Below are 26,346 nucleotides of genomic sequence, written 5' to 3' on the forward strand. Positions count from 1 at the left end.
CAAATATTTTATTTGTTTGCAATATGAGCATTACTAAAAAATAAACAAATGAAGGGTTAAAATGACATGGTATTTAAATGCAACTTTCACATTATTTCTATGTGATTTTTACAAATGTTATTCCTTTGCATGTTACAAATACTTACAGTAGGCAGCCAGTGAAATCAATACTGGTACTCCCCAGAAAATTATTATCCACTAATCTTGCTTTGGTTACCAGTATCTCACAATGGAATACAAAAATGGTTCCAAACAAAATGGATGAGAGATGCTGGAATTTTAACAAGTTGACATTTTAACAACCAATTTATCTACTTATACTACTACAATACATTTGTTTAAAGCTTTTGCTGTAGATTGCATAGTTTGCCCATTCCAAATAGTTTGATATAGTACACAAAGAACTACAATACATACACATTATTTTAAAAAAAGAACTAGAAAGAACTGATGGTGCATCATAAGACAGAAACTAGAAATCTCTTTGAATGAGCAGTGAATTATTTTAGTGTTTCTGTAGTTTATGCACAAAGAGGCCATGGAGCCGCAATTATAATTATCTGAGCACTTTAAAGCATTTTCATAGCAAAATTTGTCTAATATGCTGATACACAATCTACATTAAAATAATAGTTTACCCTGCAGAGAGACACAGAGCCAAGCTGTCAGTGTTGTTGATAGGATCTTAATAGAATATGACAGTTCATGTGTGAGACTTTAACATTATATTCACGCAGAATTAAAAAAAAACTTCATTCAATATTGTAAAGGGGTTTGTGTATGGATAGATTATTGTGCATTTTATAATTAAAAGGTAAATCCCTGGTAATTATATAGTGATGGCACATACTTGGGAAGACATGATAGAATTATGTTTGAACATCAGAGCATAATGGATTCACCGTGGCTTTTTTATAAAAATCCTATGACAGTATGGTATTGTTGTGCCAAATGGGCATAGTGACCACATTGGTCAAGGTTGCACATGATAACAAAGCTGATTATTAGGCCTTGTTATTCAGTGCAGAGATTACCAGATCCCAGCTCGAAACCTATTCTGTAGATCAGGAGGAAACTCTGGGAGAAAGCCTAAGGCAAGTTTATTTCACATCCTAAAACAAAAATGTGATGTGTTGCTTTTATTTTAAACTTAAGGCGTTCATATCCTTGTGTCATCAAAGACATTATGTACCCTGTTAAACTGGCCTTTTAGACATTTTACACCCACCATGTGCCATCCTTGCATGCAGCACGAGGTACAAGTTGTAAACTGATGATGGTAAATATACTTGCTGCAGGCCAAAGCAAAACAAACAAAATATAATCTGAATAGACAGAGCCTGTACAAGAAACTCAAAACAAGAATACACAACATGAAAGCACCAGGTGAATAACTTACAGACTACTGGCATGAAATCAAAGCACCTCAATCTTCTCAGTTGGACCAAATAGTTAAAATTTAATGTTTTATCCAGTGAGTGCATCAAAATAAGTTACTTTTCTCTGTATTTGATTCTTTTTGAACTAAATGGTGTAAGTTGGACAATCCAGGTACTTCATGATTGGTGAGTCTTCCAGACATGCATCTAGCTGCAAGATTCTTATACAAAATGGTCACTAATTCATTTGTGGACTAAAAAAGAGAATAAAAAAAGTGATTTATTGAGTCTTCTATCTACTGCACTGCCAGTTTTTACATCATCTACACAAGTTAATAAATCTCCTTTCAGCAGGAGGACGATTTAGCACCTTTGTCTTTTAATCCTGACTTGGGAAAATGGTATCTTAAAAAAGTAATAGATTCCCCTCCCACTCCCCGCCTGTGATGCAGTTCATACTGTGCCTCCTGGTGCGCAGTGCATTTCAGGTCACTTGCTGAATTCTGTGCAAAAGATGATACTTGAGACCCATAATCAAGTTTCAGTGAACGCAATGTGCATGGGTTCCAAAGCCAAACATTCAAGTTTCAACAGCTGGAGTCATGTGTCAACATTAATTGGATAAATAAAGTTCTGGTCTTTGTAATAAGGCACAGTTCAAGTCCTCTGAGGCACTTTGGGGTTGGCTGAACTCTAGCTGTGAGGTGATCAAACCTCAGAACTGTCGTCGTGATAATTTTGTGCAGTCATGATCTTGTCACAGGATGATTTCTTGTATTCTGCCTTCTTATCTGATTGCTTTCTCCATTTCAACATGAGAATGATGATAATAATGACACAAATAGCTAATAACAAGGCAGCAATTCCTCCAATAATGGGAACATTGCCATCTTTGTCACCCCCATCATTTGGTGACTTAGCAACAGCTCCTTCAGGGAAGATTGCTTCCTCAATAACCTGCTTTCTATTGCTCCGGTCCAAAGCAATATGCTGGATGTTGGTTCCTCTGTTTTTCTCAATGCCAATATTCTCAGCAAGTGATGGAGCTTCTTTAACTGATCGCCGCTGACGTGAATCTGAGCTCAAGTTTTCAGAATGTGAAAGAATATGATATTCCACACTTCTTTTTCCAATACCTCTGGTAGCACTATCCCTAGACCGCACAGTGTAAATGGTATGAATATACCACTCTCGTCCGGCTGCAACCTAGAGATTAAAAAAAACACTTAACTCTTATGCTTTAGGCTTTATTAAAATGAAAAAAATGACTTAAAACAACAAAAAATAGCTTTGTAGTTAGGTTTAAAGAGAGAAAATGGCTTTAAAATGGTTACAACCCTATTTTTTTCATCAGAAGTTAATAAGCACTAATAGTTGCACAAGTAAAACATCTATGATGCTCTGTGTGAGTCAGAGATTGGCATATTTACAATTAATTTAATGCAGATTACTCATCTTAAATGTATATTAAGTTTCCTGTATGCATGTGCTCATTAAATACTAGAAACCAAAAACCCTTCCCTTATAATCTGTTTGGTTTGTGCAAGTTAACTATTTGCTTTGGCTAAATTATTGCTTTGTTATTGGATTTGTCTGGGACTTCAGCTTTTCACCACATACATTAACTTTTTAAGTAAAAGAAAGTTGTTTATTCAAGTGCACAGCTTGACACATTAAGTAGTGTAGATGGGAGCAGGAAGCTTTGCCTTTTCTGAGATTTAGTGGAATTCTTTGAAATTTAAAAGAAGGAGGGATAATCTCACTGAACAGTAGAAAGTTCTTACAGGGCTTGGCGGAGTAGATGCTGAGAAGTTGTTTCTTTGCGAGAAGTGGGGCTAGTATCTGGATGAGGGATCAGATATTCAGCACAGATAAGGAGAAATTTCCTTTCTGGGTGTGACTCTTTGGAATTCCAAACTTGAGAGGGCTGGGAATACTCGGTTGGAAAACACTTTGGAAACAGTGACATAACACTGTAAGTTTCAAGGTAGTTACGGAAAGGGATAAGGTTGGTCCTCAAGTTAAGTTCCTAAATTGGGGCAAGGTTGATTTCAATAATGCAAGAGAGATCTGGTGAAAGTAGATTGGGAGCAGATGCTTGCAGGTAAAACAACATCTAACAAGTGGGAGTCTTTTAAAAGAGAGTTAGCAGGAGTTCAGGGTCAGCATGTTCTGCAAAGGGTGAAAGGGGGAGGTGGAAAGATTAGGGAACCTTGGATGTCAAAGATTATTGAAGATACTGAATTGCAGAGCAGGCTCCCAAAGTTGTACAGTCTGTTCCTTTCCTATTTCTCATGCACTTATGTTGTTGAAAGAACAGAAGCAAAAGGAGTTCAATGTGGGCAAGTGTGAGGTCATTCACCTTACATCCAACAAGAACAATCAAAATACTTTCTAATTACTGTTAGACTACAAGATTAAGATAAGATTTGTTTATTAGTCACATGTGCAGTGAAACACACAGTGAAATGCATCTTTTGCATAGAGTGTTCTGGGGGCAGCCTGCAAGTGTCGCCACACTTCCGGTGCCAACATAGCATGCCCACAACTTCCTAACCCGTACATCTTTGGAATGTGGGAGGAAACTGGAGCACCCGGAGGAAACCCATGCAGACGTGGGGAGAACATACAAACTCCTTACAGACAGCGGCCGGAATTGAACCCGGGTCGCTGGCGCTGTAATAGTGTTACGCTAACTGCTACATTACCGTGCCAGGGTTTGGGTGTTTTGGGATAAAAGCTACAGTACAAGTACAGCATATAATGATAAAAGTTATAAACTGTTGGCATTTATCTCAAGGAGATCGGAGTACAAGGTTGAGGAAGTACGGAAGTTAGGTTACTGGATCACATTCTAGAGGCTTGTATTACTGATCTGAAACATGAGTTTCATCTCCATTGTCACAGTTAAAAATTGACATTCAAATAATTAAATAAATCTGGAATAAAAATCTAGTTGCATTCCAGATTATCGTGAAATCCCACAGCCCCATCAATGTCCTTCAGGGAAAGAAATCTGCTGTTTTTACCCAGTCTAGCTTAAATGTCATTTCAGATCTACAACAATGTGCTTGATTCTTAACTGCCAACTAAAATGGTTTAGAAAGCCTTTGGAGGGGTAATGAGAAATGCCACTCAATCCAAGAACAAATAAATAAAAATCAGTGATTCATCTGGATAGAGTCTTTGTCAGATCCCACCTATTATGTTTCAGGGTTAAATTTGGTGTGTCTTAATTTTCTAAGTTTAGATGGTTTGGTTGAATAGTGATTTAACTGAGATGTTTAAAAAACAGGGGATCAATTAGAGCTGGGCCAGTTAGGAATGATATCAGGATATGTGAAAGGTGTGGAAATCCGGAATGGCAGTCGAGGGCAGGGGTATGTGACAGATAATAGTTCATGGAGAAACAAGCAGAGCATTGGAGCTGTTGGGAATGCTCTGAGAGCCAGCTTAGACTCGATGAGTTTTCCCCTCCGCCATCAGATTTCTGAATAGTCCGTGAATCCATGAACACTACTTCGTTATTCCTCTTTTGCACTATTTATTTATTTTTGTAACTTATAGTAATTTTTATGTCTTGCACTGTACTGCTGCCACAAAACAACAAATTTCACGACGTTTGTCAGTGATAATAAACCTGATTCAGAGTGCATGGCCTCCTTCTATGTCATAAGGAGAGATAAAATTAAAGAAATTCATAATATCTGAGATTTCAGTCTAAGGTTTCAGATCATAATCGAAACATTAATAGGCTAATAGACCGAAGAGTCACAGTTCATTCTAATGATCTTATGATACATGCTATTCTATGGATAATTCAATACATTAAGATCTATAACTCAGATTGCAATAAAATGACTAACTAAATTTTGTCAAGCTCTACTGTAACAATTTCAGTGAACGGAAACTACCTTTCGGTGTGAAGCACAACCTGAATCTCCGACAAAGGTTTATGAAAACATTCTTACATTATCATCCTGACAAACTCACACAGAAAATAAACACTTCAGGAGATTCCAGGCACTAAGCACTAACAGATTATTCACCACCGTTTTGTGACTGGATTGACTGAGATCATTAGATGAAGGCCAAGAATGATTTTTTTCCTACAAACCCATTAAACATTCAAAGATGTAGCTAATTGCAGACTATTTGTTATCTTGGAAATTGGCAAAATAACAGAAGTGATTACTGAAATTGAGCAGCATCATTATAACATCATCTAGTGAGTTATCAATGACATGCTTGATGCAGTAACATACCAACAGGACACATCAGGGAGCTTATTAATACACTACACCCAAAGTGTTCAGTAAAATTCTGTAGGCAAGAATAGATAAATTAAATCAATGGGTGTACCTGAAGGTGGATAAGGAACGAGGTTAAAGAGCAGTGGTTATACTTGCTGGAATAGTGTCAGATTAAGGAAGTGCATTGGGTTAATAGTACAGGTGTGCCTATTATCTCTGATCTATATTAACTAATCGGGATTCATAAATTCAATTTAGAGATGGTATCAAACCAGGGTGGAGGCTGTAGAATACAAGAAATATGTATTGGATAAAATTTGAAAGTGGGTAATTTATAACAAGTCCACTCCAATGAGTGCAAGATCTTGCATGTAAGTAATGAGGAATTTGCTTGATGTATAAATGTTACATAGCCGTTACTGCAAACCTGCAAAGCAAATGCAATGTTGAACTATATTAGCAAATTACTAGAACATAAGTATGTAGCTGTTGAGCTGAAATTGTATAATTCTCTGCCCAGGCCAACCCTTTGACAATGCCTTCAATTTTGCTTAAGACACAAGAAAAACATCCAATCCCTCCTTGAAAGCAATACAAAGGATGGGTGAGAGGGTTGATCCTTTCTGTAAAAGTACCGACTATGAAGAAATAAGGGAAAAACACTTTTTCCAGCCTCAAATGATGTCCCGAAAGAGGACTTTATGTACAACACTAGGTGGAACAGAAAAGATTAATGCTGATCAATTCCTCAAATTAAATCTTGAATGCTGTACAAAACAGTGGTGGATGATGGTAAAAAGCACATTGATGACTGATGTTAGGAAGCACATATTCATAAAAGGATTAATACCTTGTGATTTTCCAAGCAGGATTGTAGATGGAAAAACTCTCCTATAATCAAAGATATCGTGACAAAGCAAGATCATGCATACAAAATATAAATCTGCAGGTCACTTTTTTGGGAGTTGGGAAGTCACTGTGATTCCAAAGTGATCGATTTGATCAAGTGTGTAACTCAAGTCAAGGCTGACACCACATTGGTGAAGGAGTTAGCATGAGAGCAGCTAACGTCTGCTAGAAGTGCGCAGAGTAGGTACATAGTAGTACCAATCAGTGTGGAAGCCTGATTACACTCAGCATTCAACTCAACACCCTCTGACCTTGACTGTGTATGTGAAGTCATGGACCTTCTTAAGGCATTGTATGCAGATCTCCTGGAGTGACATGTAATTGAGCTCACTGTCTTTGGAAATTTTATTTGAATCATCTTTGGGCCCTATCACCCTCCAGGTTCCTAGTGCAACACTGGAAGGTCTTGGAGTCTGCTCTCTTCATATTATGCCACTCTTCAATTGTCTCTCAGATCAGGATGAGTTCCAGAGCAACTATCAGCAACAGCAGCAGTCATTCTGCATCTCCCTTTTATGAGGTACAGCTTTAAGTTCTTCTGGCTATAGTCACTCTGGACACTGTTCACCTGCTAATCCATGCCCAACTACTCAATGCCAAGGTTAATGCTGAAGGCACAACATAACCACATAAATTAGCAGACAGCAGAAAGTTTGGCATGGTTGCAGTTAGTAGAGCATCAGGACTCTGGACATAAGATTTAGTTCCATGTATATTTAAATAGGTAAATGGGCTGAATAGATTCTCTCTTTGCTGATCTTCATGATTTCAGTGGAATCCTATTTGGACTTAAGCCTTTCAAGTTAAAAAAGAATGACAGGGTACTCACTTCTAATATCATTCAAACAGTTTTAAACTGATTTTTCCATGATGAGATCAGATCCAATGCTTCTATTTATTTGTCATTTTTAATATACAAAGTGGATTTCCCAGTAAATTCCAAAACAAAAATCACATAATTGGCTATAGTTTTGGCATTAAGTAAATTCAACAAATGTAATTTCACAATACATATTTTCTGGTGATAATTCTCAGGCACAGAATGACAATGCAATTAAATGAGAATGCTATTAACAACAATACATAAAGTGCAATCTTGTACAATGACACGATGCAGTTCAGGATGGTAAGCAATGCTGTATTCCTTTTTTTCTTAGTAAAACAGCACAATAAACCTTCTAATTATTTTCAAAAAAGGGGTAACACTGGCCATTGCCTGCACAGTGCACACACATTGAAAATTTACTTCATACCTGGAAGAGTGGAGAGGAATCCACATGGAAGCCATCAGAACCAGGCTGTGTGGCAAGTGCAAGTGCTTCAGCATCGTCAAGTGCAAGTCTAGCATTGAATGCTACATTTCCAAAGTATGGGTCCTGTGTCTCAGGTTGAGCCTTATCCTGTTTAACAAAAAGCAGAAGCTTTGTTTATAGGGATTACATGTCAGTGGAAAAAAAAAGTTGTATCTGTGAAAACAAGTGGTAGTATAGTTGATTTGGTCAAAGTTACTTCTTTTTCCTCAAAACATTATCTTTGTCAATGCCAAGTTCATGATTTACAAAACCTAGGATCCTCCTAACCTATTGTTAAGAGGGGTAGAAACACTTATAAAGCCACATAGGGGCAATAGAATGGAATCACAGAATTCTCATGGCACAAAAGGAGGTGATTAATGGACTTACCAGGATTTTGAACCTGTACAAGAGAGAAGGTGAATCGGCCAGACAGCCATATTCAGCATTTAACGGATTGTACTTGGGAACATATCCATCAGCCCCAGTACACAGAAACACCTTCTCAATATTACAAATGAATGAGTCCCCCAGATTCTGCACAGGATCAACCATCACACGCCCATAGACAACTGATCCTGCAGAAAAAATACATTTTAATTAGGAATTGGATGATACTTTCTACTATGTTGCCATGTTACTAAATTACCTCCTCTCCAATTGTAAATATTTTCTTGTTTTTTTATGTGCAGTGTAATGTTTCATCAGTTTTATTTTCACTGTATTTCATGACAAAAGTATAATACAAGGCAATTAAATGTCAACCATATTGTTGTGTATCTACAGTTACATATATAGTCCAGATTGGGCAAAGAAAACAGATTTCCTACCCTGAAAGAATACATTTTCACAACAATCCAACACTTTCACAAACATCAATATCAATATTATTTATTTTAAAGTTCTAGATTAATTTAATTAACTGAATTTAAATTTCACAGCGCCTGATGTGGGATCTGAAGTCATATCTCCAGACCATTAGTCCAGGCTTCTGGACTTCTAGTCCAGGAACATAACCTCTATGTTAGCATACTCAGCCATCTATGGTGTTTCTTTTCTGTGTCTTGGCAAAACTCTCTGAGTAATTATAGGTATATAAATTAGCCAAATAAATACTGTGGTCGGGGCGGGGTATCCATTCACTTTTTGATTCACCAAAGCATTTCACCATTTACAAGGCACAAGTTAAGAGTGTAATGGAAAACATGTCACCTGCCTGGATGAGTCCTGCTCCAAAAACACTCAAGAAACCTGACATATTCCACGTAGCCCACTTGATGGGCACCCAATCAACCTTAAACTTCACTCATTTTACTGCCACAGTGGCTGCAGTGTGTACCATTTACAAAATGCACTGCAGTAGTTGCCAAAGCTAATTCGACAACACCTCCTAAACCCACAATATCACTTAGACAGACAAAAGCCCCCAGATGCATGGGATCACCATGATACTGTGACACATAACCCAACTCTGAAATATATTGCAGTTCCTTTTGCACTGTCTACATTTATGGACTCCCTTCTCAACACTGCTTTTTGTATGTCACTTACCCACTTTAAAGTGATCCTTAAAACCTAGCCCTTTGACCAAGCTTCCAGAGACCAAAATTAAAGTAGCACAGAGATCTTGGAGTATCTTCACCACAAGTATCTCAGTAGCTCAAGAAGGCAGCTCACCAGCACCTTCTCAAGGGAAAATAGAGGTAAGCAAATAATTGCTGATGATGGCCTTATCCCCTAAATACATAAATAATAGATTGTGAACAACATAGAGTAATATACGTAATAGGTAATCTGGCAGATTAATTTCAATCTGAATGATGACTAAATGGTTTAAATTGGCAATGGGCAAATTTAGGATTGATGATAGAAAGTTCTTTAGTGTGATTAACATAGGAAATCAAAAACCCAAGCATCTTATAAGAACTGGATGAATTTAGATACTCTAAATGAATTTCTGAACATAAAAATACCTTATTTTCTAAATCCACTGGGTAAGGTGGGAGTGGAGACTATTCTTTTCAGATATTTTTTAAGAAATGGAACCTAATAGGTGTATTTTTCTATAACAGAATTTTGGACGTAATCTCTGGATGCCCATCTTGCTGGACTGAGTTTGAGTACTAAATTATGGAACATCATTCAGTTTTAGCCTGGTTTATTGTTCCTGTAAAGCATTTTGGCCAGACTTGCATACCTTCTGTAAAAGCAACATCACTGCCTTCTCCAAATCCCATGGAGCCGTCAGAGAGCCAGAGACTCTTCTTATTGAGTAGGAACATTTGAGTGTTCAGGCTGAACTCGGCAGCTACTGGGTCACTCACCTGGAAGATGCATTCAGAAATGATGAAAAATGAAATAAAACATAAAAGAATTTGAAAAATATTAAACATTGAAATCACCCCAAAGCACTTCTAAATCATTAAAAATCATTGCAGGTACAGTAATTATAGAAATGTAACTTACCTTACTCTCACTTCTTATTCTGTTAAATGAATGGGCTTGCAGATCCCGTGCCAGGTTTAATCTGAAGCAGAATCCACGAGCATATCCTCAGCTTCAATGCTGGTAACTCTAGCACACTCATATTCTGCCATTAGAACTCCACATGAAGTTCAGTGGTGTAATGGTGTGATAGATTCACTGAATTAACAAATTCAGTCCTTCTGTGTCTCGATACATTTGTCTTGAACTTCCTGGTATACATTGGCTAAATGCTGCCAATTCAATGTGCCAAATAATTGTTTAGAAAGCTATTTCTGGATCTTTTCGAAGCCTCCTGCAGATCGGCCGTTTAGCCTTATTTGTTTTTCACATTGGTACTTCAAAACTGCATTAGCCTATCCTGATGCACAGTCTGACCCAAAATGTCGACCATCCCTCTGCCTCCACAGATGCTGCCTGAACCGCTGAGTTTCTCCAGCAGTTTGTTTATTGCTCCAGATGACAGCATCTGCAGCTTCATGTGCCTGCATTTAACATGCTGTTCATGTCACAGAATCCTGACTCGCATGGGCTAAAGTTGTTGCCTATGTTCAGTGGGGATTAGGCAAGAAAATGCCCTAAATTGATTACTGATGGTGCTCTTTCTTTGTTCTTATGTTTACCTTTACCAAAATTAACCTGACCCAACCCCTCTAGCATTGTGGTGACATAAATGTTGGCCATTCACATCACGTTAATATCTCATTCCCAAATGATGTGGAAAACATGGAAGGAGGATATATTGACTAAGGAGAAGTTCACTTTAATTTTGTACCTGTTGAAACCTGATGTCAAGATCAAAGGTTATCGGCTCCCTTGGATTGCACACAATTGGTATGGTATACTCCTGGTTTGGGGCAGAGGCACAAGGAATCAATTTTACAGTGTATGTACCTGAATAGTCACGGACCTGGAACAAATGAAAAAAAACTATCAGTTTCAACAGCACAAAGCAAATGCAAATTAGAAATGAATTACAAATTTATAAATATTCACATCAATACTCATATTCCCTGAATTTCTTTGACTCAGTGCTTTGCCTGAATTTTTTAATGACCAATTAAGTACTTTTGTCCCCCCCTCTCCCACCCACCTACCTTTGCCCTCTCACCTGGACTCACCTATCACCTGCCGGCTTGTGCTCCTCCCCCTCTCCCCACCTTTGTATTCTGGCTTCTGCCCTCTTCCTCTCCTGTCCTGATGAGGGGTCTTGACCCAAAACGTCGACTGTTTATTTCCCTCCATAGATGCTGCCTGACTTGCTGAGTTCCTCCAGGATTTTGTGTGTGTGTGTGTGTGTGTGTGTGTGTGTGTGTGTGTGTGTGTGTGTGTGTGTGTGTGTGTGTGTGTGTGTGTGTGTGTGTGTGTGTGTGTTCAGATTAATGATTAGAAACAAATATATGTTTTGTGGATAGGCAACACATTATCTTTCATACATAAGCTTCTTTTATGCAAATTGTTTAAAAATGTAGGGTGTCTCACCAAAACATCTCAGAACATCTTCTGAACAATTCATTACTTTGAAGTGCTATCTTTGCTGAGATGCAGGAAAATAAACAATAAAAACTTACATTTAACAAATTAAAATTTGACATGAAGCCCATATAAATAGATGTTAGGGCAGGTGAGTAAAAGCTTGGTCAAACAACCTTGTTTTTAAATACACCTTAAAGCAGGATAGACAAAGTGACAGAGGGTTTCAGGTGGGAAATCCAGAACTTAAAATTGGGGTTGTAGAAGAGGACAGAATTGGAGGAAAATAGAGGGCAGAAAAGACGGAACTGCAGGAATCAGAGATGGAGATGATTATTGAGGAAGAGAAAAACAAACTCATGAAGGGATTGAAAACAAGGATAAGAATTTTAATATCAAGATGTTGCTGGCCAACAGAAAACACAGGGAAGATGGGAGAACAGGGCTTAGTGCAATTTAGGGCGCTGACAGCAGAGGATGTGACAAAGCACATTGATGAAGGTAGAGCAGTGGATGCGGTGTACGTGGATTTTAGTAAGGCGTTTGATAAGGTTCTTCATGGAAGGCTCATTCAGAAAGTCAGGTGGCATGGGATCTAGGGAAACTTGGCTGTGTGGATTCAGAATTGGCTCGCCCATAGAAGGCAGAGGGTGGTTGTAGATGGAGCATATTCTGCCTGGAGGTCGGTGACCAGTGGTGTTCCGCAGGGATCTGTTCTGGGACCCCTGATCTTTGTGATTTTTATAAATGACTTGGATGAGGATGTGGAAGGGTGGGGTAGTAAGTCTGCAGATGACACGAAGGTTGGTGGTATTGTGGATAGTGTAGAAGGTCGCTGTAGGTACAACAGGACATTGATAGAATGCAGAGCTGGGCTGAGAAGTGGCAGATGGAGTTCAACCCGGATAAGTGTGAAGTAATACACTTCGGGAGATCGAATTTGAAGGGAGAATACAAGGTTAATGGCAGGACTCTTAGCAGTGTGGAGGAACAGAGGGATCTTGTGGTCCACGTCCATGGATCCCTCAAGGTTGCCACACAGGTTGATAGGACTATAGAACTATAGAACTCTGGTTAGATCACACAAAGTATTGTGTTCAGTTCTGGTTGCCTCATTATAGGAAGGATGTGGAAGCTTTAGAGAGGGTGCAGAGGAGATTTACCAGGATGCTGCCTGGATTGGAGAGCATGTCTTATGAGGATAGGTTGAGTGAGCTAGGGCTTTTCTCTTTGGAGTGAAGGAGGATAAGACATGACTTGATAGAGGTGTACAAGATGATAAGAGGCATAGATCGCGTAGACAGTCAGAGACTTTTTCCCAGGGTGACAATGGCTAATACGGGGGGACATAATTTTAAGGTGATTGGAGGAAGATATAAGGGTGAATTTGAAGGCAGAATACAAGGTTAATGGCAGGACTCTTAGCAGTGTGGAGGAACAGAGGGATCTTGGGGTCCACATCCATAGAATCCTCAAGGTTGCCGCGCAGGTCGATAGGGTTGTTAAGAAGGCGTATGATGTGTTGGCCTTCATTAGTTGGGGTATTGAGTTCAAGAGCCACCAGGTAATGTTGCAGCTCTATAAAACTCTGGTTAGACCACACTTGGAGTATTATGTTAAGTTCTGTATACCTTATTATAGGGAGGATGTGGAAGCTTTGGAGAGGGTGCAAAGGAGATTTACCAGGATGCTGCCTGGATTGGAGAGCATGTCTTATGAGGATAGGTTGAGTGAGCTAGGGCTTTTCTCTTTGGAGAGAAGGAGGATGAGAGGTGACTTGATAGAGGTGTACAAGATGATAAGAGGCATACACAGTCAGAGACTTTTTCCCAGGGCGAAAATGGCTCACACGAGCGGGCATAATTTTAAGGTGATTCGAGGAAGGTATCGGGGAAATGTCAGAGGCAAGTTTTTTACACAGAGAGTGGTGGGTGCGTGGAATGCACTGCCAGCAGAGGTTGTGGGGGCAGATACTTTAGGGACATTTAAGAGACTCTTAGATAGCCACATGAACGATAGAAAAATGGAGAGGTATGTGGGAGGGAGGGGTTAGGTAGATCTTAGAGCAGGATAAAATGTCGGCACAACATTGTGGGCTGTACTGTGCTGTAATGTTCTATGTTCTTAATATTTGATCAGTTCATCTGAGGTAGAAGATATGTGTTAAGAATAGAAACAGCAGAAGAATTATTAGTAATCCTCATCCACATCTTAATATTTGCATAAAATATTTTGCAAACATGCTCACTAGGAATTTCAGTCAGTATTGCAATGTTTAAACTTATAAAGACTTACAGCAAAATCGGAAGTGAAACTCCACTGCTGCTCAGGATGATTGTACGTTGGTTCACTCCGCACTAAGCTGAGAGTAAAGGTTAATCCTGGATGATCAGCGGACATAACCATGGAACTGAGAGGAGATGCTGGGGAAGGACAGAAACAGTTTTAGGGCATCTCAAAAACAATGAGCATTTCCTTCGTACTACACTGCAAAAACAAGTAGTTATCAACAAACTTTTTACAACATTTTCCCTTCTCAAAAGATAAAAATTATTCCAATTTCTTGCTGCCAGAACAAATTTATCCAGTGGCTGAATTACAAATCAGGACGGATCTAAGTTTGGGCACTGGCGTGTGCTGGGTTTGCTGAACTATTTGCAGAGGGATCACAACTGACCTCAGACCCCTGGGGGAAAACATGTTTGGATTCTGTCACCTCATTATAAACCAGGAATCATTGTTCAGGTATGTAGAAGTGGACATGGGCCATAATATAGAATAATTTGTAAAATTCTTTGTGAAGGTTATATCAAGAATAACAGCCAATCATATAGTTATAAAGTAGTACTTCAGGAAGAAACATGCCCACAGGAGAGAACAGTAAATCAGAAGAATAACAAGCTGTGCATGAGGTGAAATTCACTCACCAGGGTGCAACATGACAAAGAGCCCCCGAAATCGTGCCTCAGTACGGAAGTTCACAACCAGACGACCTTCATTGTTGATCCTCATGCTGGTAGGGTAAAGGGCACCTGCCAGCAGACAACACAAGTTAGTAAATTTAGCTAACGAGTCTGTAGCAGGAAACATCAATATGCTGTACTCCCAACTCAGACGACAGTAACTTTATCTGTGTTTTTTTTTGTCTTTTGTTAAAATAATTACCATGATTTACGCCCAGTAAAAGCACTAATGCAGGGCTTGTACGATTCTTGAAGGGACCTTACCTGATCTACAGTACCTCCTGACTCTGCTGCAGTGTTCAGAAAAGGGTGTTAGCCCTTAACGACACACACCCCGAGCAGCAACATATGTTGTACCTGCCATGGAGGAGACAAAGGCTGATGGGGAAAGGGGAAGAACTCTCACAAGCACTCAAAGGGACATGGAAGTCTTGGTCACTGAGATACATGCCAGGAGGGAGGTCCTATGTATTAAGACAGCAAGAAATCTGCTGGGCCCACCACAAGAAGACATGGCTATAGTAGTCACCAGCAGTGAGAACTCCCACACAATGGAGAAGTGCTGAGAGAACATTCATGATCTCACAAGAGATGCTAAGATGATCTGCACACAACTCCTCACACCTGCAGAGTGGAGACTAGAAACCCAGTGCCTAAGATGCCACTTGTTCCTCACTTGAATCCAAGTAGATGAAATCATTTCTTCACAATTGCAATGCCGAGGTGATCTCTCAAATGTAGCAGTGCGCAACAAATTGGGAGATAATGCATAGATCTGTTGTGTCCATTGGTAGGACCTTGTAGTGCGGAAGTGTGAATTGACCTCCCAAGTGTAATAGTGTGAATTGACCTCTGCACAGAGAGCAGTCCAGGTAGGAGTGTGTGGCCCTGCAGAATGCCACATATAAAGTGTTAGAGTCATACAGCACAGAAACAGGCCCTTCAGCCCAACTGGTCCATGCCGACCAAGATCCTCATTTAAGCTAGTCCCATTTGCCCATATCCCATATCTCAATGATGATGATGAGTTTGAGAATACATGGTTTATCAGAAAGATCCAGGTAAGATGTGGTGCTCGGAAGGCTCTCTGTGAGTAGGCTTGGCTGATAGGACCGTCTTTGCCTTGTGCCCTGAGGACCATGACCCACCCTGAGTGGCCAATCATGCATTTAACAATGCTTTCAGTAATGGGAATGCTGCCAGTGGTGTTATCATTGAGGCGTTGCATAAGTATCTCAGCAGCTAAAGACTAGGAAAAACACTTGCTAGTAACCTTATAACACTCTGTGGACCTTAGAAGGTGTCTGAGGAACCTGCAGTGAATTATGAAGTTGCTTGGTCAGGTCTCCTGTAGGCAGTATCTGCCCCTTATATAATTGGAACAGCAACAAGGTAGGGCTATATGCTCCTGGTTACACTGATATTGTTCCACGATGATTGTAGGCCACATCTAGAAGCTCTAATTTACATGGATTGTGATATTATTTCATACATTTCTCACACTGGAAGAATGTGAGGAGGGCTAATGAAAATAGCATGCAAAAGAACCTGGTCCATTCACCCAGTGGGTTCAATTTCACATGGAAATGAATGCTGGTATGATCTACTCTGAGTTAAGTTGATTTTTGAGTGGTTTTGTACACAATAAAAGTGCTAATCAATCTAATTTCTTGGCTAATTTGGGCATATGGTCTAATTAACTAAATCTAGTGTGTAAACAAGTAGTTGCATAAGACAAACACCTTTTAATTCAACTGCTTTGCTTCAATATTTGATACTTTTACCTAACATTTCCTGACCTCTTAGTGTGCAGATGGGCAGAGAGGAATTTAATTTAAATTAGCACATTGATTATTGTCCATAGATTCCTGTCGATCAGCAGTTTGATCCTTTGAGAATGCAAGTTAATCTGGAGGTACATATTTAATGTACAGTCAATTAAATGCTGTAGCAAGGAAGTTTGCAAAGTTTACATTGCTGTGTTCTAGAAAGTTGTTTCAACATATATCATTTTAATGTGTGCAGATAAAAAAAAACTGGCATTCTCTGAATCAGAATTACAAGATTACAAAAACCATGGGTTAAACACAGTAAATTAGAAAACAAGTGATAACAACAGATCCCAAAGCTGGTTTCATGATTACGCAAAGGACTAAAATCTATTCAAGTCAACCATTTACAGGTATATAGCGTCTTTTCACATTTTACAGAAAAATCCCAAATAACAAACCACTCATGAAGAGCAGCAACCATTACTTCATAAGCAAAATAGCTATGCATGGGAATGTCTCAAACAATGCATGAATAAGCAATGAATATGCTTTTGATAGTGTTAGTTGAAGGTCAGCTGTTGTTTGGTACACTGGCAGACCTCTACGCTCTTTAGATCATGTCAATCAGAACCACCAAACAGGACTTCATTGTAAGAACAAATCCTTCAACATTGAACAACAACTCAAACAGTGGTGAAGTGTTAGTTTAGATCATGGACTCAGTCTTTGAATGAGATGTGCAATGTGATCTTTTTGATTTTGAGATAGAAGCATCAGTAGCTCATATTTTTAGAATATACTTCAAATTATTATTTTAGGCTACTAAGGAACAATAAAATGAGCTATGTCTTCGTGTACATATTTCTTCATTTGTTTCCAAACAACCAAACGAATTGTAAGAGAAAATTTAAAGCAATGCCTGATTAGATATAGTTGTGCTTGCAAATGGGGAATCTGTTGATTGGAATAAATTTTGCTTCAACTTTTGAGAGGTCAAATGCTTTCTATCCATGGTGACACTTATGCGAGTTAGAAGTGTTTTTAGCATGTAGGAATTTTGTGGGGCCCTGAGTCATGAGCAGCACCCCACATGAAACAGAGCATGCTGGAAAATGAATACTGTTCTTAATGCACATAATGGCTTGGTGGCAGAATTAGGTCTTTCAAAATTTACTTACACTTGTAAGAAGGAATTACTGATGGGGAGGTTTCCTGAGATACATGTTTCTGACTGGTAATAAAAATTGCTGAAACAATCTCTTATAGTCACTAACCCTGCAATTCAGCCTCTGGTGGGCTGCCAATTCCATCTCTCCACAAGATGGCAGTGTCGTACACGAAAGTCAAGCGAAGCTCAGACTGCAGGTCAAAGTGCTGCCAGCCTCCAACACCCACTGGGGAATGGAAGACATAGGAGACGTATAGAGGGACTCGCAGAGTTACGTAAGACTGCACAAGGTTCAAAACCTGATGGAAAAAAAAGATTTTAACATGTGATGCGCCAGCCATCCTCAAATAATGCATGCAATTTTATTATTAATGTGATTTTTGCTGCAATCTGTATAAATAAATGCTACTTCTTACAAAACCTAGACATGTCGGCATAAAAAATGTTAATGTTTATTTTTAAACTGTGATATTACTGCAGAATATTATTGCTCTGCAGGATTTGATATTGTTTTTCTATAAACCAATTTATATACATGCCTTAGTGACACTGAAACTAAAAAAAATATGGACAGTGGAAATCAAAAATAAATTTGTTTCTTTCTTCGAAGATAATGGCTAACCTACAATATCTGCTTTATATTATCACATATTATTCTAATTTAGGTTATTGCATGTGTAACTTTATGAAGCATTAGTTAATTATGGAGGTCCTTTTCAAATTATTTTGTTGCAAATTTCTGCCACCATTTTTAGCTGAGCATTGGGCAACAGTCTGTCAGTTAACTGAACATGGTGGGATCTTTAATAATAGTTCCTTCCTTAAAATGTTATAACATTACCAGATGATTTCTGATTATGAAAATATGTGCTTCTCCCACACTGGCTGAACTTAATCCTTAGTTGTAACCATGAGTAAATGAATTGTTTACACAGAACTACTTCTGCATTGGTTCCCTTAGAAATACACTCTAAACCTTACACTTACTGGTGAAAGTCCAAACTGGGAGGCAAATTCTATTGGCAATTGAAAGAGACAAATGGGTAAATACTTTGTTAGGAAATAACATAAGACAGGTGAGAGAGTACTGCATGGTATTTTTAGAATTTTGAACTCATTTTGACTGCCAACCATAGTCCTGCACATTCCTGTGTTCCTACGCCTGAAGGAATGAGAGGTTCACAACTTAAAAGTTTATCTGCTTTTAACTGGACAAAAGACATTACACAGGACTAAAACTGTGCCTGTATTGCACACCTGCTACCATATATCCAGCCTGTATTACAATTATTTCCAGGTATTCAATTAATTTTTGCAGCCTGAATTAATTAGAATAGGGAAATCTATTCCTTGAAAAAAAACAACTATATAACCTAATAAAATTCAGTCATCATGAGGTGATTCTTTGCACCACTACAGGAGGTAATAACAGTGTTGTTCACATGCACTTTCTCAGTGTGACCACAATGTAATTATTAATTATCCACCCCTTACTGAAACTGCCCCTGGACACCTCTACTTTCCATGGATACTTGCAACAAATCCCTTCACAGCTTTGAAACTCACATTTCTAAACATTATTTAATGTTTTGTAACAACATAAGACTGAACAACTGTTATTGAGGTCAAATCTTGAGTTATCATAAAAGAAGTGATGGCAGATTTAGGGATCTGCAGGCACAAATTCATAACATTTAATATGAGTTTCACAAACAGATTTAGTGATTAGTTCTGAGTTCATGGCCCCAGGTTCTGAAAATCCTTGAGGGAACAAGCATCTGACAAGGAAAGAGACTGCATATTACAAGCAGTATGTACTCAAGCCTTTGAAAACAAGCATTCATTGTTACCATTAAGGACAGGAATCTAAATTACCTAAATTGAACAATGACTCAGTCTAACCTAGAGCTTTCACCATCAGTTATGGGAAAAAGAAAACAGAACCCAGTCTCAAAAGCAAATGACATGGAAGTCATCTATCTGCCAGCTTAAAATTTAAGCCTCCAGTGCTGGCTGAAGCAGTGATTTTTTGTTTACCAACTAGTTCTGACTTTTCTGATGACTACAAAATCTCTTTGGTTGTTAGATTCGATATAAGAGGGCCCATTTTTAGACAATTATTAAGAAAGACAGATTTGCATTGATATACTGCCTTCCAAAATCTCTGGATGTGCCAAAGTGCTCTACAACCAATTAAGTAATTACTGAAATAAAAGAAATGTACCAACCGATTTGCACATACCAAGCTCCTATACAATAATGATAGCTCAATAATCTGATTTTCAGTGGTAAATAACTCTAAAATGTGACAACAAAATCTTTGAAACACTGAAACCCTGGTTATCATCATTCCCAGATATCGGTAGAGAATTATAAGTTGTGATTTAAATGATCAGTAAACATTATAATTATTTCCAGGTAATTGATTTTCTTTTGATTTTTTTGATTTTAATTGATTTTTTAAAATTAATTTAATTAATCAATTTAATTTAATTAATAAAAAATCAATTGATTTTCTTCGTCTGAATTACTTAGGTCAGGACCATCCATTTCTTGGAAAGAATCCCAAACTAATCATATAGTCTAATAAAATTCAACAATTATGCAGTGTGATTCCTAGCCCTTCTATCGTGGGTAGCAGCAGTGGTGCTGGCAAGTATTTTGTTAATGTGACTGCAATGCATAATTATGCACAGCATATTAAAGCAGGTTTCAAATTTGGGGCCAAGGACTGACTTGGAATAAAAGCACGAGATCCATAAAGCACCAAATACACAAACAAAAGTTAAACATACTAAAATGGTTATTGGCTGTTTAGACACAATCAGTTCTGAAAGTTTCACTCAGGTTTTCTTTTGATTAGGATATATGGAAAAGGGAATGGAAGAAGGTAAAACAAGATGGAGATGTGTAGGACATTATTCCAATATGCTTTCCGGTGTAACTTTATCGGAAATAATCTGCTTTCACAATCTACTCAGGTAGCTAGATAGAGGAAGCCACCTTACAGTGAATCCCACTAAATTTGCTTTTGAGACTAGAGAAATTAATAGGGGAAGAAAGAAAACGGCAGAGAGGTTAAACAATTATTTTTCGTCTGTCACAAGACACAGAAATAGTGCTGAACATCAATGGTGAATATGGAGCAGAGGATGGTGAGTTTTAGAAATTCTCAAACTAAAATGGTTGTGGATGATCAGTTGCTTTGTATATTTCAGGCAGAGATGGGATTTTTGCAGGAATATGGTGCTGGGGTAAAATATCATCCATCAATTTACTGAATGGTAGAGCAGGCACAAAGGTCTGAATTGTCTGTTCTTGCTTCTATTTATGTTCTTATGCTTATGGATTACAGCAGTAAACTGTGAGGTGGATTTTATGTGTGCTGGTCTGGCAATCTCATTATTGGGAACAGCTTTGGCAAATTAAGTTACTAATAAAGTGCTCTTGCCTATCCTTCATAACCGAAAAGTGGATAATGGAACACCAGTCAAGACAAAGATCATGAAGACATTGGAAGTAGAAGGTTATAAGATGTTTAACTTTTGTTTACCTTTTTGGTGGTTTATGGATCTTATACTTTTCAATCTGCTGGAGGAACTCAATGGGTCGGACAGCATCTGTGGGAGGAAAGGAATTATTAACGTTTTGGGTTTACCGATGCAAGGTTTCAACCCGAAACGTCGACAATTCCTTCCCCCCACCCCACAGATGCTGCTCAAACTGCTGAGTTCCTCCAGCAGGTTGTTTGTTGCTTCACATTCCAGCATCTGCAGTCTCTTGTGTCTCGTGGTCCCTAGTTTGAACCTGCTTGATCTCTCAAAGGTTTTGAAATAAGCTTTGGTGCAAAGGAGAGAGTTGCAGCAATGTTTGCAAAAAGAAAAGGAGACATGCATTCTTTAATTGTTTCACCAACATTTAAGTGCTGGTAGATAAAATAACGTTGTAAAAGATAAACAATGGTGGGCAGGACATTACACTGGGTTAAAGAGAAAACGCCTCTGTTTTCAGAATTCTGAACCGCACGGCCATTCCCTTATCAGTAGTGCGAAGCGTCAGCAGGCAAACGAGCTTCCTTATCAGGAGCACACATCAAAGTGGAAAGGCACTGATTGGGAGAGTTTGATTTCTAAAACCTTGTCTTCACACAACTGCAACAAAAGAATGTACGTAATGTACTTCCATATATTACAAGAAGCTGCCTTTATCTGAAGCTGTCCTTTAACAGGGTGTCTCATCAGGCCCTTTGATGCTAGCAGCTTATAATAATGAGGCTGCTGTGGCTACTGGTGCTTAAGGAATGCACTCATCTTACAAATGGGAAAATAAAGACCTGCTCTGTTGGTGATGATCAAGGAAACATAAATCTCTCTTTCAAAGGTATATTTTCTGTACTTGAATTTTTCAGACCCTGGAATCATTAACAATGAATTTTCTGCCATGAGTCAGTAAATTTTTTGTCTCTCTATTTCAAACGTCTGGCAGACAATGAAGACAGCATCGCTTTCAATGCTCAAGCGTGGCCTTTAGCTGACTGGGAAATATGGTATTTGAAGATCAAGACCTCAAACCTGGCACAAAACTCAAGGTCTATTGGGTAGAAGTGATCCCTGCCTTTGCCCATAAGACAATGGGATTATCCTTTGTGCCTTTCATCCTGTTTAAATGAGGACATAACATTGGCAATTTTCCAATCCTTTTGTATTTCTCCGAAATCTTAGGATTTTTGGAAGATTGTAACCAATGGATTCACTATATCTGCAGATACTTCTTTTTGGATCCTAGGATGCAAACCATCAGATCCAGGGTACCTATCAGTCTTTAACCTTATTGGTGTTGTATTTCTCTCCTGTAGTTTTAGTATTACTACAATTTTTGTAGTATCTTCTATTGTAAAGACTGATGCAAAATAGATGTTTAACCCCTCTGCCATTTCTCTGTTCCTGCAACTACTTCTCCAATCTCATTCTCTAAGGGGCTAATATTCACTTTGGCCATTCTCTTCCACTTTATGTGCTGAAGGTCTCATTGTCAGGTTCGATAGTTCTCACTTGTTTGCCTTCGTAGTTTATTTTTTCTTTCTTGATTTTTTAAAATCTATTTTGCTGGATTTTTAACTTATCCCAATCATCAGGGCTACCTGTAACATCTGACACCTTATATGTTTTCTCCTACAATTTAATGCCTTCCTTAGTTAGCCATGGTTGGTTCTTCCCCCTTAGAATCTTGCCTCCTCATTTGATTTATTTTTTCTGGGAGTCATGAACTACCTCCTCAAATACTGCCACTACTTGACTGTTATCTTACCTGCTAATCTATGTGCCCAGTGCACTTAAACAAACTCTTTCCTGAATCCTTTGTAATTCCTCTTACATAAGTTGTTTCAGATCCACATTTCCCATTCCCAAGCTAAATTCTATCTTTTGTGATCACCACATCCTTTTACATTTATCAATCCTGTCTCATTATTCAATCCAAAATAACCCAGCCTCTGGTTAGTCCCATAACGTATTGTTTTGGAAAGCTATCCTGAATGCACTCTATGAATTCATCCTTGTGCTTTCCATCTCTAATTTGATTAACCCAATGGATATGAAGACTAAAGCACCCATGGTTAATGCTTTGCACATTTTACATGCTTCCATTATCGACTATACTCTTTCTTAGAGTGTGACTAATGTTTGGGATTCTACACCATTGTCTCTTTTCCTTGCTATCTTTTAACCTTCACCCAAATATACATCATCTAAGCCTAGATCATCTCTCACAACTGCGCTTACTTCATCTCTTATTAACAAAGCCCCTCCAACACCTTTTCTTTTCCACCTGTCCTTCCAAAAAGTCAAATGTCCTTAAATATAAGAGTTCCAGCTTTGATCTCCTTGTAATGTCTCTGCAATGGCTGCCTGATCATACTCAAACATCTCTATTTGTGATGTCATTTAATTGACTTTGTTTCAGATACCATGTGCATTTAGATATAGAGCTCTTAATTTCTTACTACCACTTTTCCCTGTGACAATCCCATCAGTTGGGTCTGTTGTCACTCTATTTGATTTTCACCCTTCTGCCTTCATTTTTTGCTTTCTATTTGTCTGTCTTTCACTTCTACTCTTGTTTCCCACTCCTCTAACTCCCTGCTCAGGTATTCATTCCCATGCTATATGTTTATATCCTTTCCAACAGCACTTGGATAGAGTGGAGTGGACGTGGAGAGGATGCTTCCATTAGTAGGAGAGTTTAGGATCTGAGGGCACAGCCTCAGAATAAAGGGATGTCCCTTTAAAACTGAGATGAGGAGGAATTTTTTCAGCCAGAGGGTGGTGAATCTGTGGAATTCATTGCCACAGAGGGTTGTGGAAGCCAAGTCATTGTGTGTGCTTAAGGCAGAGATTGATAGGTTCTTGATTGATAAGAGGGTTGAGGGTTATGGAGATAAGGAAAGAGAATGGGGGTTGAAAAAAAATCAGCCATGATTCAATGGGCTGAATGGCCTAATTCTGCTCCTATATCTTATGATCTTATATCTTGCACCTTTGCGAGGATATCTGTCTTGGTCCCTCCTGAGTGTAGCCTCAGTAAAATGGTTCAACATGTCCTCAAAAACACCTTGCAAATCCCCACTGACTCTTGGGATTCGCTGGCCCATGACTGCCCAAAGTGGAGAAGGAGCTTTTGGGAAGGCGATGGAAACTTCAAGTCCATGCGCAGAAGCTTACTGAAGCCCAGTGTAAATGGCAGAAGGAATCCAGTGCCTCACAACCACCCACCGGCCAATCCCATCGGGTGCCTCATGCCCCATCTGTGATACAGCCTGCAGGTCCTACATTGTCCTCATCAATCACCTCAGAACCTACAGAACTGGAATGGAAACAAGCCAACCCCAATCTTGAGGGCTCACCTAAGAACGGATAAAATGTTATGATTGTAAACTGAGGGAAAGAATTTTGGCAGTGTATTCCAATACTAGAAATCCTTCAAGGTGGTCAATATGGCATGTGGAGATGAAACACTGGCTTAGCCCACATTCAGTGGAGCTGAAGTTCACATTAGGTTTTGGAAAGGACTTGATTGATCCATAAAATGTATGTTGGTTCTCATTAAGGAATTTGGATGGCATTTTGGTGGTTAGTGTCTGTCCTAAGAACATCTCCCAATAGCAACCAGCTGTTTGGGAGTTCACAGCATTCATGAGGATTTCAAGATCTGCTTAAAAATATACCATTTCATGTTCACTGCTACTGAAACAGTAAAGGGGGCATCACACTTTTGCAAATGAAGCACATTTCTGGGATGTAATCCTCAGAAATTTTCTCGAGGAATTTATTTAAAGGTGTTGCTAGAAGAAAGGGAAATTTTGGTAATTGAGATCTTGCTTAGAATGTCCCTAGACTAGAGGAGGAAAAGAACAAGAAGATGAGGTCACACACATCAGCGATGTGCTGTGACACCCAGTGAGAGGAGGGTGAGATGGTTCTTGACTCTACTGTTGGTAGAGAACATACCTCCTTCTTTTGTCCTTCTACATTGCATGCGGTAACTTAGGTGCTTCTCTGTCTTCCTGCAACATGCACTATGTACCAGCCAGTTCACTTCACACGTTTTAAGTAGAAGTATGTGTCCAGTGGCTAGAGTCTTAAATTTGAAGGTGTCAGGTTTAGCTTCTCTGGGTATATTCAACTAATGGCATATCAGCACTTTGGATGAAAACTGTTTGCTAAATCCAGACATTCAAAGAAGCATGTTTTATTAGCATCAGACCCATTCAGTGTTGATTTTCAGTCTTCCATCTTCAGATTCCATCCATCTGCTTATGGAATTTGTTAATATTGATTCTCATTTTAATACTGCCTAATATACTATTAGCATTCAAGAAAAAAAGCGATCTTAGAATACAGGCCAAAATGATAGGTTAAATAATATTATACCTGCAAAAAGACTTTTTTTGTTTTATATTGGTAATTAGAACATTCTAATAGCTGTGTTACAGTAGAGTAAAAGAAAAGTTATCTGTAAATAAACAAAGCTTGGTTGGTGTTGGTCATTTGTGTGCCTGCATGCCAAACTGTTTGGGAAAGTGGCCAAGTCGAGATAAGATGGAAAGAAACAAAAGTGAGTGGGGATTAGGCAACCCAGAGTATTTTAGATTCATAGAGTTATGCAGCATGGAAACAGGCCCTTCGGATGTGCTGACCAGGGTGCCTACCTACGCTAATACCATTTGCCTGCATTTGGCCCATATCCTTCTGAACCTCTTCTATCCATGTATTTGTCCAAATGTCTTTAGAACATTGCCTCTACCACTTCCTCTGGAAGCTCATTCCATATATCCACCTCCTTCTGTGTGGAAAACTTGCCCTCAGATCCCCTTTAAATATTTCACCTCTCACCTTAAACCTATGCCGTCTAGTTTTAGACTCCCCGGGAAAAAGACTGTGACAATCTACCCTATCTATGTCCCTCATGATTTTATAAACCTCTATAAGGTCACCTCTCAGCCTCCTTTGCTCCAGTGAAAACAGTCCCAGCCTGTCCAATTGCTCTTTACAACTCAAGCCTCCAATCAGGCAGCATCTTTGTGAATCTTTTATGCATCCTCTCTAGTTTAATTATATCTTTCCTGTAGGGTAGCTTATCTGAACCGCACACAATA

The 26,346-nt window shown here is 38.8% G+C and overlaps 1 protein-coding gene across 1 annotated transcript in view; it reads right to left on the reverse strand.

The window, feature by feature from the left end:
- The window catches only part of LOC127576211 (FRAS1-related extracellular matrix protein 2-like), a 169,577-nt gene continuing 143,231 nt past the window's right edge, over nt 1-26,346 (reverse strand). Inside the window, exons 17-24 of the mRNA XM_052026631.1 lie at nt 17,800-17,992; nt 14,718-14,822; nt 14,086-14,213; nt 11,093-11,227; nt 10,031-10,157; nt 8,224-8,411; nt 7,795-7,941; nt 1-2,585 (exon numbers count right to left, since the gene is read on the reverse strand). Coding sequence (XP_051882591.1) covers nt 2,088-2,585; nt 7,795-7,941; nt 8,224-8,411; nt 10,031-10,157; nt 11,093-11,227; nt 14,086-14,213; nt 14,718-14,822; nt 17,800-17,992 — 1,521 coding nt within the window. The 3' untranslated portion in view covers nt 1-2,087. The remainder of the gene's footprint in view (nt 2,586-7,794; nt 7,942-8,223; nt 8,412-10,030; nt 10,158-11,092; nt 11,228-14,085; nt 14,214-14,717; nt 14,823-17,799; nt 17,993-26,346) is intronic.

This window comes from Pristis pectinata, chromosome 11 (assembly GCF_009764475.1).
Source record: "Pristis pectinata isolate sPriPec2 chromosome 11, sPriPec2.1.pri, whole genome shotgun sequence".
Lineage (NCBI taxonomy): Eukaryota > Metazoa > Chordata > Chondrichthyes > Rhinopristiformes > Pristidae > Pristis > Pristis pectinata.